The 17490-nt window shown below is 41.4% G+C and overlaps 2 protein-coding genes across 2 annotated transcripts in view; both read left to right on the forward strand.

The window, feature by feature from the left end:
* The first annotated feature begins 4685 nt into the window (after positions 1 to 4685).
* On the forward strand, positions 4686 to 14244 carry LOC131729999 (centromere-associated protein E-like). The gene is made up of 6 exons (XM_059020248.1): positions 4686 to 4707; positions 5589 to 5713; positions 8368 to 8516; positions 9051 to 9324; positions 9792 to 9884; positions 11973 to 14244. The coding sequence occupies exons 2-6, from the start codon at positions 5626 to 5628 to the stop codon at positions 13340 to 13342; spliced, it is 1974 nt and encodes a 657-aa protein (XP_058876231.1). The 5' UTR covers positions 4686 to 4707; positions 5589 to 5625; the 3' UTR covers positions 13343 to 14244.
* A 493-nt stretch (positions 14245 to 14737) lies between these two features.
* Positions 14738 to 17490, forward strand: part of LOC117432538 (uncharacterized) — an 8812-nt gene continuing 6059 nt past the window's right edge. The window contains exons 1-3 of the mRNA XM_059020247.1: positions 14738 to 14832; positions 15233 to 15381; positions 16856 to 17129. Coding sequence (XP_058876230.1) covers positions 15238 to 15381; positions 16856 to 17129 — 418 coding nt within the window. The 5' untranslated portion in view covers positions 14738 to 14832; positions 15233 to 15237. The remainder of the gene's footprint in view (positions 14833 to 15232; positions 15382 to 16855; positions 17130 to 17490) is intronic.

Below are 17490 nucleotides of genomic sequence, written 5' to 3' on the forward strand. Positions count from 1 at the left end.
TAAAGACATTTCAGAGGGCTGGATCGCATCAATATCAGGGTCTAGCGCTGTATATTATAAAGACATTTCAGAGGGCTGGATCGCATCAATATCAGAGTCTAGCGCTGTATATTATAAAGACATTTCAGAGGGCTGGATCGCATCAATATCAGGGTCTAGCGCTGTATATTATAAAGACATTTCAGAGGGCTGGATCGCATCAATATCAGGGTCTAGCGCTGTATATTATAAAGACATTTCAGAGGGCTGGATCGCATCAATATCAGGGTCTAGCGCTGTATATTATAAAGACATTTCAGAGGGCTGGATCGCATCAATATCAGGGTCTAGCGCTGTATATTATAAAGACATTTCAGAGGGCTGGATCGCATCAATATCAGGGTCTAACGCTATAAACAACACTAATAAAGTAACAAAGTGTTCGGGTTTTTTATTTTGAATCCCCGGGGCTGGAATTTGGCGACAGGCTATTGAAATAAACCGAGATCGCGTGATGATCAGTGTTGCCAAGTCTCGCGAGAGAAAAAAAAAGAAACGCGGCTGCCTTTCAAAACAAGCCCAAAACAAGCAACCCATGTTGGTCTATGGGTGTTCCAACCCGCGACACTCAAAAAAACAAGCCCAAGCCCGCTTATATATATATATATATATATATATATATATATATATATATATATATTTTTAGCTCGAGACATTTGCTAAAGACATAAGGGGGTTAAAAAAAAAAAAAACACATTCACTTGGTCTTGGTGTTTACGTTTAGCGTAGTTTTTACAGCAAGGGTCTTCTCAAACAGCTGCTTTAATACTATAACAAGGGCATATAACGCGGTTCGTGGTAAGTGGTGTGATACAAAACTGTAAACCCACGAGAAATAACTATAAAAACTATTTAAAAAAAACCAAGCCGCCCGCATTATCATTAAGGTGACGTGCACCACCGCTAACCATAAAGCCGCCCATCAGCCACTTACTTTCTGCCGGCTTGGAATCCGCACTGATCTCCTCCCGCAGCAATATTTATAGCGACGTCACTTCAGGATAAACACGCTCATTAACATTTACACGTGAAATGGGGGTTTCCAATGCGAAACCGAGCGCGGGGTTTCCCGTGATTTCCATCGTTAATTTACACGATGAGTCAATGAGATTCACCCCGTCCCTCTCTTTTTGATTCACACGAGCAATTATCCCAAAACGCGCATGCGCATCGCCGTTTCGCTTGTAAATTGCTGTTGTGTTTTTTGGTCCTTTGTGCAAACACAAGGCGTTGTCTCTTTACCGTGGATTATGTGCAGGTCCAGACGGAATCTGCGGGGAATTTTTAGAAATTCTGCGGATCGCTTTACCTAAATTCTGCGGGGAATCAATATATTAGATATTATTATTATTTATTTCTGAGCAGACGCCCTTATCCAGGGCGACTTTCAATTGTTACAAGATATCACATTATTTTTGCATACAATTCCCCATTTATACAGTTGGGTTTTTACTGGAGCAATCTAGGTAAAGTACCTTGCTCAAGGGTACAGCAGCAGTGTCCCCCCACCTGGGATTGAACCCACGACCCTCCGGTCAAGAGTCCAGAGCCCCTGACCACTACTCCACACTGCTGCCCATCCAAACCAATAATATATAATAATAATAATAATAATAATAATAATAATAATAATAATAATAATAATAATAATAATAATAATAATAACTAGAGTATAATAATAATAATAATAATAATAATAATAATAATAATAATAATAATAATAATAATAATAATTTCTCCAAACTCTGATACTACAATATTTATTAAGACAGCGTTTCATAATGTTTATTTAAAATTCGGCTGAAACGATCAGCTAAACCCATTAAAAAAAAATCTATAAAGTTGCGTAACAAAAACAAGCTTTCAGTGTTTAGAGAACTCAATTTAACCTCCAAACAAACAGCATTCAATGCTTGCATACAGTAACTATACTAATGTGATTCATACTGTGTATGCCTGAAATAATATGATTCGTTTATTTAGCAGACGTCTTTATCCACCACCTGGGCTTGAACCCACGACCCTCTGGTCAAGAGTCCAGAGCCTTGACCGCTACGCCACACTGCTGACACACGCAGATTATAAAGTAACAACGTGAACTTTAAAAAAAAAAACAATCTCTCGTGTGTGATTTCCCTACCCTGTTGTAACACGAAAAAGAAAGAAAGAAAGAACAGGTTTTGTTTGTGTAAAGATGAGTCGAGGATGCTTGGAGTAAAGAATAACAGCCAGGAAAGTCCCAAGTCTGGGCCTAGAGCCAATAACGACTTCTCTGGGATAGTTGGGGCAACTGAAACACTCAGGATAACGCAACAATAGCTAGCTAACCTCCATAACAAAACAATCATTTTTTTCTGCTGACAATCAATTCTCAAGACGTGTGATAACATGCCGGGAATCAATTTTAACAACATGAGAAAGTTTCCCAACTGAGGTCATTCAGCCCGTCTTGCTCGTTTTGTTGTTAGTAGCTTATTGATCCCAGAATCTCATCAAGCAGCTTCTTGAAGGATCCCAGGGTGTCAGCTTCAACAACATCACTGGGGAGTTGGTTCCAGACCCTCACGATTCTCTGTGTAAAAAAGTGCCTCCTATTTTCTGTTCTGAATGCCCCTTTATCTAATTTTTGACCCCTGGTCCTTGTTTCTTTTTTTCAGGTCCCCTGGGTCGACATTGTCTATACCTTTTAGGATTTTGAACGTTTGAATCAGATCACAGCGTCGTCTTCTTTGTTCAAGACTGAACAGATTCAATTCTTTTATCCTGTCTGCATACGACATGCCTTTTAAACCCGGGATAATTCTGGTTGCTCTTCTTTGCACTCTTTCTAGAGCAGCAGTATCCTTTTTTGTAACGAGGTGACCAGAACTGAACACAATATTCTAGGTGAGGTCTTACTAATGCATTGTGAAGTTTCAATGTATTCAAATGATGTCCAGAATAAACCATTCAGTATAGAGTCAGACTACAGCAGTAACACACGTACTAGCATAAGCACGCACTACACAGACCTAAAAACAGTAAAGATTAATCTAAACTAACTACATCGGGATTCATGCTGATGTGTATTACAGTGTCCAGGGCACTGGCAGAATCCGATGACAGTTGCATTTCCGGTCACACGATCACCGCACAATAATATGATTTGACGTACAGTATTGATAGCTGCCAGTATTGAGTACTGTAAAAACGGGACAAATGCTAAAATCAGACTAAAAACAGCGAGCAAAACACTGATGATGCCTGGAAAAAAATACATTTCAATCAAAATTAGTGCTCAACAATTTCCAGGCGATTTCTATGAAGACGGAGTTTGCTTTTCAATACATTCTGTCAGCAATCGATGGATTACCTTCAGAAGCAGACAGTGTTTGAACACGTGGAATCTCAGAGGCACGTCAACAGAAAAGGAAATCAAATCGAGCATATATTATTATTATTATTATTATTATTATTATTATTATTATTATTATTATATGTGTTTCCGTTTTGCACTGTACACAAGCAAATCTTGTCTTCAAAGTTTTGTGAATTAGCCAACAGCAACATTAATATTAGTGTATTTATAAATTATGGATCAGCTGATGTCGTTTCATGTTTAGATTCCTCCAAGTAGCTACGTTTCAAATAGTATACATTTATTATTTATTATTAGGACGCTGCGTGGTCCAGTGGTTAAAGAAAAGGGCTTGTAACCAGGAGGTCCCGGGTTCAAATCTCACCTCAGCCACTGACTCACTGTGTGACCCTGAGCAAGTCACTTCACCTCCTTGTGCTCCGTCTTTCGGGTGAGACGTAGTTGTAAGTGACTCTGCAGCTGATGCATAGTTCACACACCCTAGTCTCTGTAAGTCGCCTTGGATAAAGGCATCTGCTAGATAAACTAATCATATTATTTCAGGCATACACAGTGTGAATCACATTAGTATAGTTACTGGATGCAGTCATTGAATGCTGTTTGTTTGGAGGTTAAATTGAGTTCTCTAAACACTGAAAGCTTCTTTTTGTTACGCAGCTTTATAGATTATTTTTAATGGGTTTAGGTGATCGTTTCAGCCAAATTTGAAGTAAACATTATGAAACGCTGTCTTAATAAATATTGTAGTATCAGAGTTTGGAGAAATAATAATAATAATAATTATTATTATTATTATTATTATTATTATTATTATATATTATTGGTTTGGATGGGCAGCAGTGTGGAGTAGCGGTCAGGGGCTCTGGACTCTTGACCGGAGGGTCGTGGGTTCAATCCCAGGTGGGGGGACACTGCTGCTGTACCCTTGAGCAAGGTACTTTACCTAGATTGCTCCAGTAAAAACCCAACTGTATAAATGGTAATTGTATGTAAAAATAATGTGATATCTTGTAACAATTGTAACCCTGGATAAGGGCGTCTGCTAAGAAATATATTGATTTGATTGAGCGTGGGCGGTTGTGTTGGAATTAAATACTAGAGAAAATTGAACTCGCATTGTGGATGAAAGGTAAAAATGATCCCAAAATGAGGGCACAGTGGCGTTTTGAATGGGTTAATACGACCTGACTGCAGCAATGCCTCGGGTCCTACAGCCGGTAATTCCCCGGACCGCGATGACGTTTGACTCCCGACTATAAAGACCTGCAAGGAGGGAGATTTGATTCGAGACGCCGACGCTCTGCTTCAAGGTACGGTTGGTGTGTGATTCTGTATCATTGATATGAATTTCAATCTCATATCGCGCCTTAGCGATTTCAATACTCTTAATGTTTTATATAGACGCTGCTCTGTGGTTTTCAGAGTGTTTTTATAAAGAAAGTGTAACTTTTTCCTTTTTAAAAGCAGTGCGGGCGGGGATTCAAATCTATATTCGTTATGTGTTCCAAACGGTTTATATTCAACGAATATTTTATGCAGGACAGGGTTAGGGGGGGCTATAAATTATAAATTAAAATCATAAATCTAATTTAAATAATATTTTATAAGATTACTTTTTGGTATCTACTAACATCTATATTATTATTATTATTATTATTATTATTATTATTATTATTATTATTATTATTATTATTATTATTATTATAATAATAATAATAATAATACGCTTTTATTACACTGCCTTCATTAAATAATTAAAATGATGTCATATATATTTTTTAGACGCTGCGTTGTTTGTCTGCAGTGTGTTCAGTTTGGCGCCAAAAAAAGCGCTTGCTGAATTCCCGCCAATTTGAACCCCGTCCAGATCTGTGTGAAATATTGAAAACGGCTGAAATAAATGGTCTTGGATACATGATAATAATACCTGTGTTTTTATAATATATATTTTTTGTCCATTAGTTGTATTGTAACGGTAAACTGTTTTCTATATGGAGGCGTGTACATCCAGTAATGTATATATATATATATATATATATATATATATATATATATATATATATATATATATATATATCGATAAACCATTTATTTGATTTAGCTACAGATTTTGAACTTCCTTAAGCCTCGACTTGGTTTTGCTGTCCTTTCATTTAAAATATTTTCTATTTATTCACCTTTTTTATTTCAGTAAACAAACATATTTCTACGAGTTACCATTTAAAAGAATGGAGAGCTGCCCAAATCAGACAGGACCCGTTTCTGTTACTGAATCTCCTCCGAGATCGCTACACCATTCCCAACGACAAAAACGAGGTAGGCTTTACCAGACCTCTCTGTGCTTTACAATGCTTCCCTATGCTTTACCAGACCTCTCTGTGCTTTACAATGCTTTCCTATGCTTTACCAGACCTCTCTGTGCTTTACAATGCTTCCCTATGCTTTACCAGACCTCTCTGTGCTTTACAATGCTTCCCTATGCTTTACCAGACCTCTCTGTGCTTCACAATGCTTCCCTGTGCTTTACCAGACCTCTCTGTGCTTTACAATGCTTCCCTATGCTTTACCAGACCTCTCTGTGCTTTACAATGCTCCCCTATGCTTTACCAGACCTCTCTGTGCTTTACAATGCTTCCCTATGCTTTACCAGACCTCTCTGTGCTTTACAATGCTTCCCTGTGCTTTACCAGACCTCTCTGTGCTTTACAATGCTTCCCTATGCTTTACCAGACCTCTCTGTGCTTTACAATGCTTCCCTATGCTTTACCAGACCTCTCTGTGCTTTACAATGCTTCCCTATGCTTTACCAGACCTCTCTGTGCTTTACAATGCTTCCCTGTGCTTTCACTCGCCCTGTTTGTTCTGGAAGGACCCAGCGGTGCTGAGAACGACGGGGCGGGTTTTTCCAGGACCGGACCCAGCAGTACCGCTCAATCTCTGGACACCTCTGCACAGAACCAGGGTCGGACAGGACCGGGGAAGAGACCGAAACCTGCCAAACCCACTAGCTGTAAAAGAAAATAAAAAGTCATTCATGTTCTTATTATTATTATTATTATTATTATTATTATTATTATTATTATTATTATTATTATTATTATTTATTTCTTAGCAGACGCCCTTATACAGGGTGACTTACAGTCGTAAACAAAAATACATTTCAAGAATCACAGTACAAGTATCAATACAATTAAGAGCAAGATAAATACAATGACTTTGGTTCTAGCAAGTACAAGTGTGACAAAATACGATTCAATAACGGAGCAGATAACAGTGTCAGTGATAGTTACATCAGGATATGATTAAATACAAAATACTACAGATTAAATAACACTTGTGACAGATTACAGTACTGTAAAGTACAAGATTAAATGCAGTAAATGCAGTAAAAAAAATATCGCATCAATATCAGGGTCTAGCGCTGTATATTATAAAGACATTTCAGAGGGCTGGATCGCATCGAGATCAGGGTCTAGCGCTGTATATTATAAAGACATTTCAGAGGGCTGGATCGCATCAATATCAGGGTCTAGCGCTGTATATTATAAAGACATTTCAGAGGGCTGGACCGCATCGAGATCAGGGTCTAGCGCTGTATATTATAAAGACATTTCAGAGGGCTGGATCGCATCAATATCAGGGTCTAGCGCTGTATATTATAAAGACATTTCAGAGGGCTGGATAGCCTCAATATCAGGGTCTAGCGCTGTATATTATAAAGACATTTCAGAGGGCTGGATAGCCTCAATATCAGGGTCTAGCGCTGTATATTATAAAGACATTTCAGAGGGCTGGATCACATCAATATCAGGGTCTAGCGCTGTATATTATAAAGACATTTCAGAGGGCTGGATCTCATCAATATCAGGGTCTAGTGCTGTATATTATAAAGACATTTCAGAGGGCTGGATCGCATCAATATCAGAGTCTAGCGCTGTATATTATAAAGACATTTCAGAGGGCTGGATCTCATCAATATCAGGGTCTAGCACTGTATATTATAAAGACATTTCAGAGGGCTGGATCGCATCAATATCAGGGTCTAGCGCTGTATATTATAAAGACATTTCAGAGGGCTGGATCACATCAATATCAGGGTCTAGCACTGTATATTATAAAGACATTTCAGAGGGCTGGATCACATCAATATCAGGGTCTAGCGCTGTATATTATAAAGACATTTCAGAGGGCTGGATCGCATCAATATCAGGGTCTAGCGCTGTATATTATAAAGACATTTCAGAGGGCTGGATCGCATCAATATCAGGGTCTAGCGCTGTATATTATAAAGACATTTCAGAGGGCTGGATCGCATCAATATCAGGGTCTAGCGCTGTATATTATAAAGACATTTCAGAGGGCTGGATCGCATCGATATCATGGTCTAGCGCTGTATATTATAAAGACATTTCAGAGGGCTGGATCACATCAATATCAGGGTCTAGCGCTGTATATTATAAAGACATTTCAGAGGGCTGGATCGCATCAATATCAGGGTCTAGCGCTGTATATTATAAAGACATTTCAGAGGGCTGGATCGCATCAATATCAGGGTCTAGCGCTGTATATTATAAAGACATTTCAGAGGGCTGGATCGCATCGATATCAGGGTCTAGCGCTGTATATTATAAAGACATTTCAGAGGGCTGGATCGCATCAATATCAGGGTCTAGCGCTGTATATTATAAAGACATTTCAGAGGGCTGGATCGCATCAATATCAGGGTCTAGCGCTGTATATTATAAAGACATTTCAGAGGGCTGGATCGCATCGATATCATGGTCTAGCGCTGTATATTATAAAGACATTTCAGAGGGCTGGATCACATCAATATCAGGGTCTAGCGCAATGTATACAATTTTCTTCCACAGCTTGTGTCTGTGCTTTACTTTTCACTGTGCCTCACCGCGCTGGGCTGCGCTTTAGCTGTTCGACGCATTTATATGAGAGTCTCTCTTTCTCTGTTCCAGTCGTTAAGAATCCGCTGGATACTTTGCAAGACTACGAGCTCAGGAAATTGTTAAAATCTAAAAGAATGGAGATCTGTTCCATTGAGGACCCCTTTCTGTTACTGGGCCTCCTCCGAGATCGCTACATCATTCCTGAGGACAAATACCAGGTAGGCTTTACCAGACCTCTCTGTGCTTTACAATGCTTCTCTATGCTTTACCACACCTCTGTGTGCTTCACAATGCTTTCCTATGCTTTACCAGACCTCTCTGTGCTTTACAATGCTTCCCTATGCTTTACCAGACCTCTCTGTGTTTTACAATGCTTCCCTGTGCTTTACCAGACCTCTCTGTGCTTTACAATGCTTCCCTATGCTTTACCAGACCTCTCTGTGTTTTACAATGCTTCCCTGTGCTTTACCAGACCTCTCTGTGCTTTACAATGCTTCCCTATGCTTTACCACACCTCTCTGTGCTTTACAATGCTTCCCTATGCTTTACCAGACCTCTCTGTGCTTTACAATGCTTCCCTATGCTTTACCAGACCTCTCTGTGTTTTACAATGCTTCCCTGTGCTTTACCAGACCTCTCTGTGCTTTACAATGCTTCCCTATGCTTTACCAGACCTCTCTGTGTTTTACAATGCTTCCCTGTGCTTTACCAGACCTCTCTGTGCTTTACAATGCTTCTCTATGCTTTATTAGGCTATGATCGCACTGGAGGACAGAAGTGAGTGGTCCAAAGCCATCTACAAACTGCTGGAATGGATGGATGTCACAAACAGTCCAACGATCCGGGTTTTTTGGAACGTCCTGTTTGAGGATTGTATCCTGAGTCAGTACCCCCAACTCCAGCATCTCTACGACAGCCTCTCCAGATGTGACGATAGCAAAACCAAACCATTGGGGTTACACACAAGAGTACCCCCCACAGTGACAGCACAGCACAGTGTGAGGAAGCATTGTGAAGCACAGAGAGGTACGCTACAGCATAGGGAAGCATTGTAAAGCACAGAGAGGTCTTGTAAAGCATAGGGAAGCATTGTGAAGCACAGAGAGGTCTGGTAAAGCACAGGGAAGCATTGTAAAGCACAGAGAGGTCTGGTAAAGCATAGGGAAGCATTGTAAAGCACAGAGAGGTCTGGTAAAGCATAGGGAAGCATTGTAAAGCACAGAGAGGTCTGGTAAAGCATAGTAAACCATTGTAAAGCACAGAGAGGTCTAGTAAAGCATAGGGAAGCATTGTAAAGCACAGAGAGGTCTGGTAAAGCATAGGGAAGCATTGTAAAGCACAGAGAGGTCTGGTAAAGCATAGTGAAGCATTGTAAACTATAACCATGGGGGAGGGGCAGACACTGCAATTGGGGCCCACTTGTATGTGGGATCGCTGAGTGCAGTTTGAGAGCTGATGTGAACACACACCCTCTCCCGTGTCGTTGATCGCAGAGAACGTCGGAGATTTCAGATTTTCTGAACAGAGCGACTCGGAGGGAGCCGGTACAAGCAGCTTGAAACGAGATGCGGAGACGCACGCGGAGGGTAAGAGAAACGAAAACAGCTTTCCACTGTTATTGAGATTGTGACGTCAACAGCCCCTGCTCTCCTACCCCCCCCTCGTAACTCCATCAGCCCCAATCCTCTCTTTGCTTTCTCTCACTCCTAGCCCCCTACCTCTAGACATTTGTAAACATTTGATATTAAAAAAATGTTCTGCTGCTTCTGCTTCTTCTTCTGCTTCTTCATCTTCTGCTTCTGCTTCTTCATCTTCTTCTGCTTCTGCTTCTTCTGCTTCTGCTTCTTCATCATCTTCTGCTTCATCTTCTACTTCTTCATCTTTTCTTCTGCTTCTTCACCTTCTGCTTCTTCATCTTCTGCTTCTGCTTCTGCTTCTGCTTCTGCTTCTTCTGCTTCTTCTGCTTCTGCTTCTTCTGCTTCTGTGGTGGAATTTTCTACATGCAATGCTGTAGACACCGGTCCCGTGCTGAGGAAACGAGTGAGACAGAGACAAATTGGAGCAATTCACACTTTATTAGTTTGCAAACTGGAGCATTCAACAGAGTAACACAGACTCTGCAAGCAGTTCGCTAAGAAGCTCAAAATACACTAAGTCAAACAGTTCCTTATATAATCAGTTTTTGCACAGAGTTCATGACTTGTGGTAATTCTTATCTTCCTTAGTCAGCTTTGTGGTAATTCTTATCTTCCTTAGTCAGCTCGAACCAACCCTGCGATATCCTTGATACTGTTGTCTACTGACTTTTCTAATTGGTTGATTTTTTTAGTTGCTAGGGAGAGAGTCTATCAGGTCCCACAAAGTTGATTCCCCTAATACAAGAATAACAATCCATATTTGGTAATATTAGCTAAGTGACTGGGGAGAAAAGAGGAACTATCGCTGTCTCAAAATATTCTTTATATCTTTATCATTTGAGACAGTGTCCTATCCTCATGTCGCTGACTCATGCACTTCTCTAAAAACAGGGCTGCTGACCCTTGGTCACATTCCAGTGTGTTAGTTCAACGTTGTAAATCTAATACTTTGTTAACATCAAACTTCATATAATATCATTATTCAGGTTATACAAATCACAGAGATCACCCAAACACATTAAATTAAAACTCTTCGTACGATTAGTCTAAATTAATACGATTAGTCCGAGTTATTCTAACACACTTCTTCTTCTGCTTCTTCTGCTTCTTCTGCTTCAGCTTTTGCTTCTTCTTCTTCTTCTTCTGCTTCTGCTTCTTCATCTTCTGCTTTATCTTCTGCTTCTTCACCTTTCCTTCTGCTTCTTCTGCTTGTTCTGCTTCTTCACCTGCTTCTTCATCTTCTGCTTCTTCTGCTTCTGCTTCTTCTCCTTCAGCTCTTGCTTCTTCTTCTTCTTCTGCTTCTCCATCTTCTGCTTCTGCTTCTGCTTCTTCTGCTGCTTCTTCTGTTTCTTCTTTATCTTCTGCTTCTTCTGGTTCTTCTGCTTCTTCAGCTTCTGCTTCTTCTTCTGCTTCTTCTGCCTCTTCTGCTTCTTCTGCTTCTTCTTCTCCATCTTCTGCTTCTGCTTCTGCTTCTTCTTTAGCTTCTTCTTTAGCTTCTTCTTTAGCTTCTTCTGCTTCTTCTTCTTCTGCTTCTTCTTCTGCTTCTGCTTCTTCATCTTCTGCATCTTCTGCTTCTTCTGCTTCTTCATCTGCTTCTTCTGCTTCTTCTTCTTCTTCTGCTTCTTCTTCTGCTTCTTCTTCTTCTGCTTCTTCTTCTGCTGCTTCTTCTTCTTCTTCTTCTTCTTCTTCTTCTGCTTCTTCTGCTTCGTCTGCTTCTGCTTCCCGTGTAGATTACAGTTCAGATGCAAAAAAAAATTGCACTCCTGCATCAACCAAGATGGCCGTCCGACACATTTCTTTGGAAAAAAAACTTTCAAAATCTTCTTCTGGAGAACTTTGTGAAGTTACTGATTTCAAACTTGTCAAATATCAAGAACTAAACCCGGTTCTTCCAGTAATTGCTGAAGTGTTTGGTACTGATACTGGGGTTTGGGAGCCAGAAAACTGCCTGGACGTTCTAGTTATTATTATTATTATTATTATTATTATTATTATTATTATTATTATTATTATTATTATTATTATATTTCATTGCAGGTTCACCCGCTAAACGAGTCCGGCAAGACAACAAATCTCTCAAGAAAACCTGCCCTCTTCCGACTGTAAAAAGTCCAGACTTCGCGGCGGTAGAACAGGAATTATCCAGAATGAAACAGGACCTGGACACAGTGAAGGGAGAACTGACCACAGTGAAGACAGAACGGGACACAGTGAAGGGAGAACTGACCACAGTGAAGACAGAACGGGACACAGTGAAGGGAGAACTGACCACAGTGATGAGAGAACGGGACACATTGACGAGAGAACTGACCACAGTGAAGAGAGAACGGGACACAGTGAAGGGAGAACTGACCACAGTGAAGGGAGAACTGACCACAGTGAAGGAAGAACGGGACACAGTGACGAGAGAACTGACCACAGTGAAGGGAGAACTGACCACAGTGATAAGAGAACGGGACACAGTGAAGGGAGAACTGACCACAGTGAAGAGAGAACGGGACACAGTGACGAGAGAACTGTCCACAGTGAAGGAAGAAGGGGACACAGTGAAGGGAGAACTGACCACAGTGATAAGAGAACGGGACACAGTGAAGGGAGAACTGACCACAGTGAAGGAAGAACGGGACACAGTGACGAGAGAACTGACCACAGTGAAGGGAGAACTGACCACAGTGATAAGAGAACGGGACACAGTGAAGGGAGAACTGACCACAGTGAAGAGAGAACGGGACACAGTGAAGGGAGAACTGACCACAGTGAAGGGAGAACTGACCACAGTGAAGGTAGAACTGACCACAGTGAAGGGAGAACTGACCACAGTGACGAGAGAACTGACCACAGTGACGAGAGAACTGACCACAGTGAAGAGAGAACTGACCACAGTGAAGAGAGCACGGGACACAGTGAAGAGAGAACTGACCACAGTGAAGAGAGAACTGACCACAGTGAAGGGAGAACTGACCACAGTGAAGAGAGAACTGACCACAGTGAAGAGAGCACGGGACACAGTGAAGGGAGAACGGGACACAGTGAAGAGAGCACGGGACACAGTGAAGAGAGCACGGGACACAGTGAAGGGAGAACGGGACACAGTGAAGGACGTGCCTTTGAATAAAATATCTGCAGAGAGGGAAAGACATATTTACTCTGCCAACATCGGCAGATGCGACCAATACGCGCTGCAGATATTTAAATCCTTAGTGAATCGGGAGATCCTGCGCCAGTGGGCGTTTCATGTCAATTACAACGGAACGGGAGCGAAGATGGCCGTGCCTCAAAACGTAATTAAAGCCATGACCGCGCAGGTCCGGAAAAGGTTCCCCGGAATCGGACTGGCGGAGGAACAAGCTATCCGTGACCAGATTAATGGATTTCTGCGGAGACCCAACACGGCGCTGCAGCGTTAAAAAATAATTCCTGTGCGTGCGTCAGCTGTAAAGCACAGAGTGAAAACAATCTGCAGACGGGATTAAGAGTCTGAATACCAATTTAGTGACGTTTTAATGATTTTTAATTTTCTTATAATTGTATCGATGTGTGTGTGTGCGTGCGTGTGTGTGCGTGCGTGCGGGTGTGTGTGTGTGTGTGTGCGTGCGTGTGTGTGTGTGTGTGTGTGTGTGCGTGTGTGTCAGTGGGTGTGCGTGTGTGTGTGTGCGTGTGTGTCAGTGGGTGTGCGTGTGCGTGTGTGTGTGCGTGTGTGTGTGTTTGCGTGTGTCAGTGTGTGTGTGTGCGTGTGTGTGCGTGTGTGTGTCAGTGGGTGTGCGTGTGCGTGCGTGCGTGTGCGTGTGTTTTGTTTCCACTGTTAAAGTGACGCTGTGACGCGCCAGTTTTGATACAGGAATGTCTCGCGGGACGGGGTGGAGAATGATAGTTTAATTTCAGATTTTATTTTTATTATTATTATTTAAGGTTTTGCGCACACCGGACGTGACGCCAGCTGCCTCGCATCTCAGTGTGCGCTGCTTTAAAATAATAATAATAATAATAATAATAATAATAATAATAATAATAATAATAATAATATCACACTGTTAATAAGAACATAAGAAAGTTTCCAAACGAGAGGAGGCCATTCAGCCCATCTTGCTCGTTTGGTTGTTAGTAGCTTATTGATCCCAGAATCTCATCAAGCAGCTTCTTGAAGGATCCCAGGGTGTCAGCTTCAACAACATTACTGGGGAGTTGTGATCGCTGGGGGGGGTAGATTTATACACGCATATAATCATACAAGTTATATATTTCACAATACATGATTGTATTTATAGAAAAATGCATGTGTGTATTTTTAAACATGTAATAAAAATATGAATATAAAGAAAATTCTGTTTGATCGCCTCCTGTATTCACTGATCTCTTGTATTACCAATTAATAATTCACTTGTATCCCAGCACATGCTTTATCTGCACGCGACGTGATTACGCATCCTCGTGCCTAAATGCAACTATATATTTTAAATCACTCGTGCAACACAGACGCATTTACAGCCCGTGCACCAATACCAATACATTCTTGAAATGTATTTTTTGGTTCACGACTGTAAGTCATCCTGGATAAGAGCGTCTGCTAAGAAATAAATAATAATAATAATAATAATAATAATAATAATAATAATAATAATAATAATAATAATAATAATAATATACACTAACATGAACGCAACACATAACACACACACACACACACACACACACACACACACACACACACACACACACACACCCACACACACACACACGGGTGGGGCGCGCTGCCACAACGTCACACAGAGGGTTTGTACGGGGGGATGTTCTTTCTGAGAAACGAAACTCTTCCAAACGAAGGGAGTGCTTCCTCTCTGGATTCCTCTGAGCTGCACTGAACACACCTGCACTGCTGCCAACTGAACGCATTGAACAGGTAACAATTTCATATACATCTGTTATACAGTATAGCTGTGACCAAACGTGTTGCATCACTTAGAACTGAGACATCATTAATATATATATATATATATATATATATATATAATTTAAAATATTTATTTAACATTTCCCCCCCCAAAAAGAGTCTGGAATCCATAATAGCGGTACAGTACTATTTCATGTTAGATTGTTTTAATTTGTCGGTTTTTCGTTAAGTGTACGGGGGAAACTACAAAGCGGGGTCTAGTTAAAATTTACGTAACATTATTCAGCAGCTTTCATTGGACTTTATGAAGTAACACTTTCTTCCAGAGAGTTCACTGTGCCTCACCGCGCTGGGCTGCGCTCTAGCTGCGGGACGCATTTATAAGAGAGTCTCTCTTTCTCTGTTCCAGTCATAATGAATCCGCTGGATACTTTGAAAGACTACGCGCTCTGGCAATTGTTAATATCTAAAAGGACAGAGATCTGTTCCATTGAGGACCCCTTTATGTTACTGAGTCTCCTTCGAGATCGCTACATCATTCCTGAGGACAAATACCAGGTAGGCTTTACCAGACCTCTGTGTGCTTTACAATGCTTCCCTATGCTTTACCAGACCTCTCTGTGCTTTACAATGCTTCCCTATGCTTTACCAGACCTCTCTGTGCTTTACAATGCTTCCCTATGCTTTACCAGACCTCTCTGTGCTTTACAATGCTTCCCTAGGCTTTACCAGACCTCTCTGTGCTTTACAATGCTTCCCTATGCTTTACCAGACATCTCTGTGCTTTACAATGCTTCTCTAAGCTTTACCACACCTCTCTGTGCTTTACAATGCTTCCCTATGGTTTACCAGACCGCTCTGTGCTTTACAATGCTTCCCTATGCTTTACCAGACCTCTCTGTGCTTTACAATGCTTCCCTATGCTTTACCAGACCTCTCTGTGCTTTACAATGCTTCCCTATGCTTTACCAGACATCTCTGTGCTTTACAATGCTTCCCTATGCTTTACCAGACCTCTCTGTGCTTTACAATGCTTTCCTATGCTTTACCAGACCTCTCTGTGCTTTACAATGCTTCCCTATGGTTTACCACACCTCTCTGTGCTTTACAATGCTTCCCTACGCTTTACCAGACCTCTCTATGCTTTACAAAGCTTCCCTGTGCTTTACAATGCATCCCTATGCTTTACCAGACCTCTCTGTGCTTTACAATGCTTCCCTATGCTTTACCACACCTCTCTGTGCTTTACAATGCTTCCCTATGCTTTACCAGACCTCTCTGTGCTTTACAATGCTTCCCTATGCTTTACCAGACCTCTCTGTGCTTTACAATGCTTCCCTATGCTTTACCAGACCTCTCTGTGCTTCACAATGCTTCCCTATGCTTTACCAGACCTCTCTGTGCTTTACAATGCTTCCCTATGCTTTACCAGACCTCTCTGTCCTTTACAATGCTTCCCTATGCTTTACCAGACCTCTCTGTGCTTTACAATGCTTCCCTGTGCTTTACCACACCTCTCTGTGTTTTACAATTCTTACCTATGCTTTACCACACCTCTCTGTGTTTTACAATGCTTCCCTATGCTTTACCACACCTCTCTGTGTTTTTCAATGCTTCCCTGTGCTTTACCACACCTCTCTGTGCTTTACAATGCTTCCCTATGCTTTACCACACTACTCTGTGCTTCACAATGCTTCCCTATGCTTTACCAGACCTCTCTGTGCTTTACAATGCTTCACTATGCTTTACCAGACCTCTCTGTGCTTTACAATGCTTCCCTATGCTTTACCACACCTCTCTGTGCTTTACAATGCTTCCCTATGCTTTACCAGACCTCTCTGTGCTTTACAATGCTTCCCTATGCTTTACCACACCTCTCTGTGCTTTACAATGCTTCCCTATGCTTTACCAGACCTCTCTGTGCTTTACAATGCTTCCCTATGCTTTACCACACTACTCTGTGCTTCACAATGCTTCCCTATGCTTTACCAGACCTCTCTGTGTTTTACAATGCTTCTCTGTGCTTTATTAGGCTATAACCGCACTGGAAGACAGAAGTGAGCGCTCCAAAGCCCTCTACAAACTGCTGGAAGGGATGGATGTCACAAACGGTCCAAACATCCAGGATTTTTGGAACGTCCTGTTTGAGGATTGTATCCTGAGTCAGTACCCCCAACTCCAGCATCTCTACGACAGCCTCTCCAGATGTGACAATAACAAAACCAAACCATTGGGGTTACACACAAGAGTACCCCCCACAGTGACAGCACAGCACAGTGTGAGGAAGCATTGTGAAGCACAGAGAGGTACGCTACAGCATAGGGAAGCATTGTAAAGCACAGAGAGGTCTGGTAAAGCATAGGGAAGCATTGTAAAGCACAGAGAGGTCTGGTAAAGCATAGGGAAGCATTGTAAAGCACAGAGAGGTCTGGTAAAGCATAGGGAAGCATTGTAAAGCACAGAGAGGTCTGGTAAAGCATAGGGAAGCATTGTAAAGCACAGAGAGGTCTGGTAAAGCATAGTAAACCATTGTAAAACACAGAGAGGTCTGGTAAAGCATAAGGAAGCATTGTGAAGCACAGAGAGGTCTGGTAAAGCATAGGGAAGCATTGTAAAGCACAGAGAGGTGTGGTAAAGCATAGGGAAGCATTATAAAGCACAGAGAGG

This window comes from Acipenser ruthenus, unplaced genomic scaffold (genome assembly GCF_902713425.1).
Source record: "Acipenser ruthenus unplaced genomic scaffold, fAciRut3.2 maternal haplotype, whole genome shotgun sequence".
NCBI classification, from domain to species: domain Eukaryota; kingdom Metazoa; phylum Chordata; class Actinopteri; order Acipenseriformes; family Acipenseridae; genus Acipenser; species Acipenser ruthenus.

Excerpts from the sequence above, each read along its gene's own strand:
- LOC131729999 (XM_059020248.1), top strand. The coding sequence starts at position 5,626 with ATGGAGAGCTGCCCAAATCAGACAGGACCCGTTTCTGTTACTGAATCT. Across the intron at positions 5,714-8,367 it reads TTCCCAACGACAAAAACGAG|TCGTTAAGAATCCGCTGGAT; the intron begins GTAGGCTTTACC and ends TCTCTGTTCCAG. Across the intron at positions 9,885-11,972 it reads TGCGGAGACGCACGCGGAGG|GTTCACCCGCTAAACGAGTC; the intron begins GTAAGAGAAACG and ends ATTTCATTGCAG.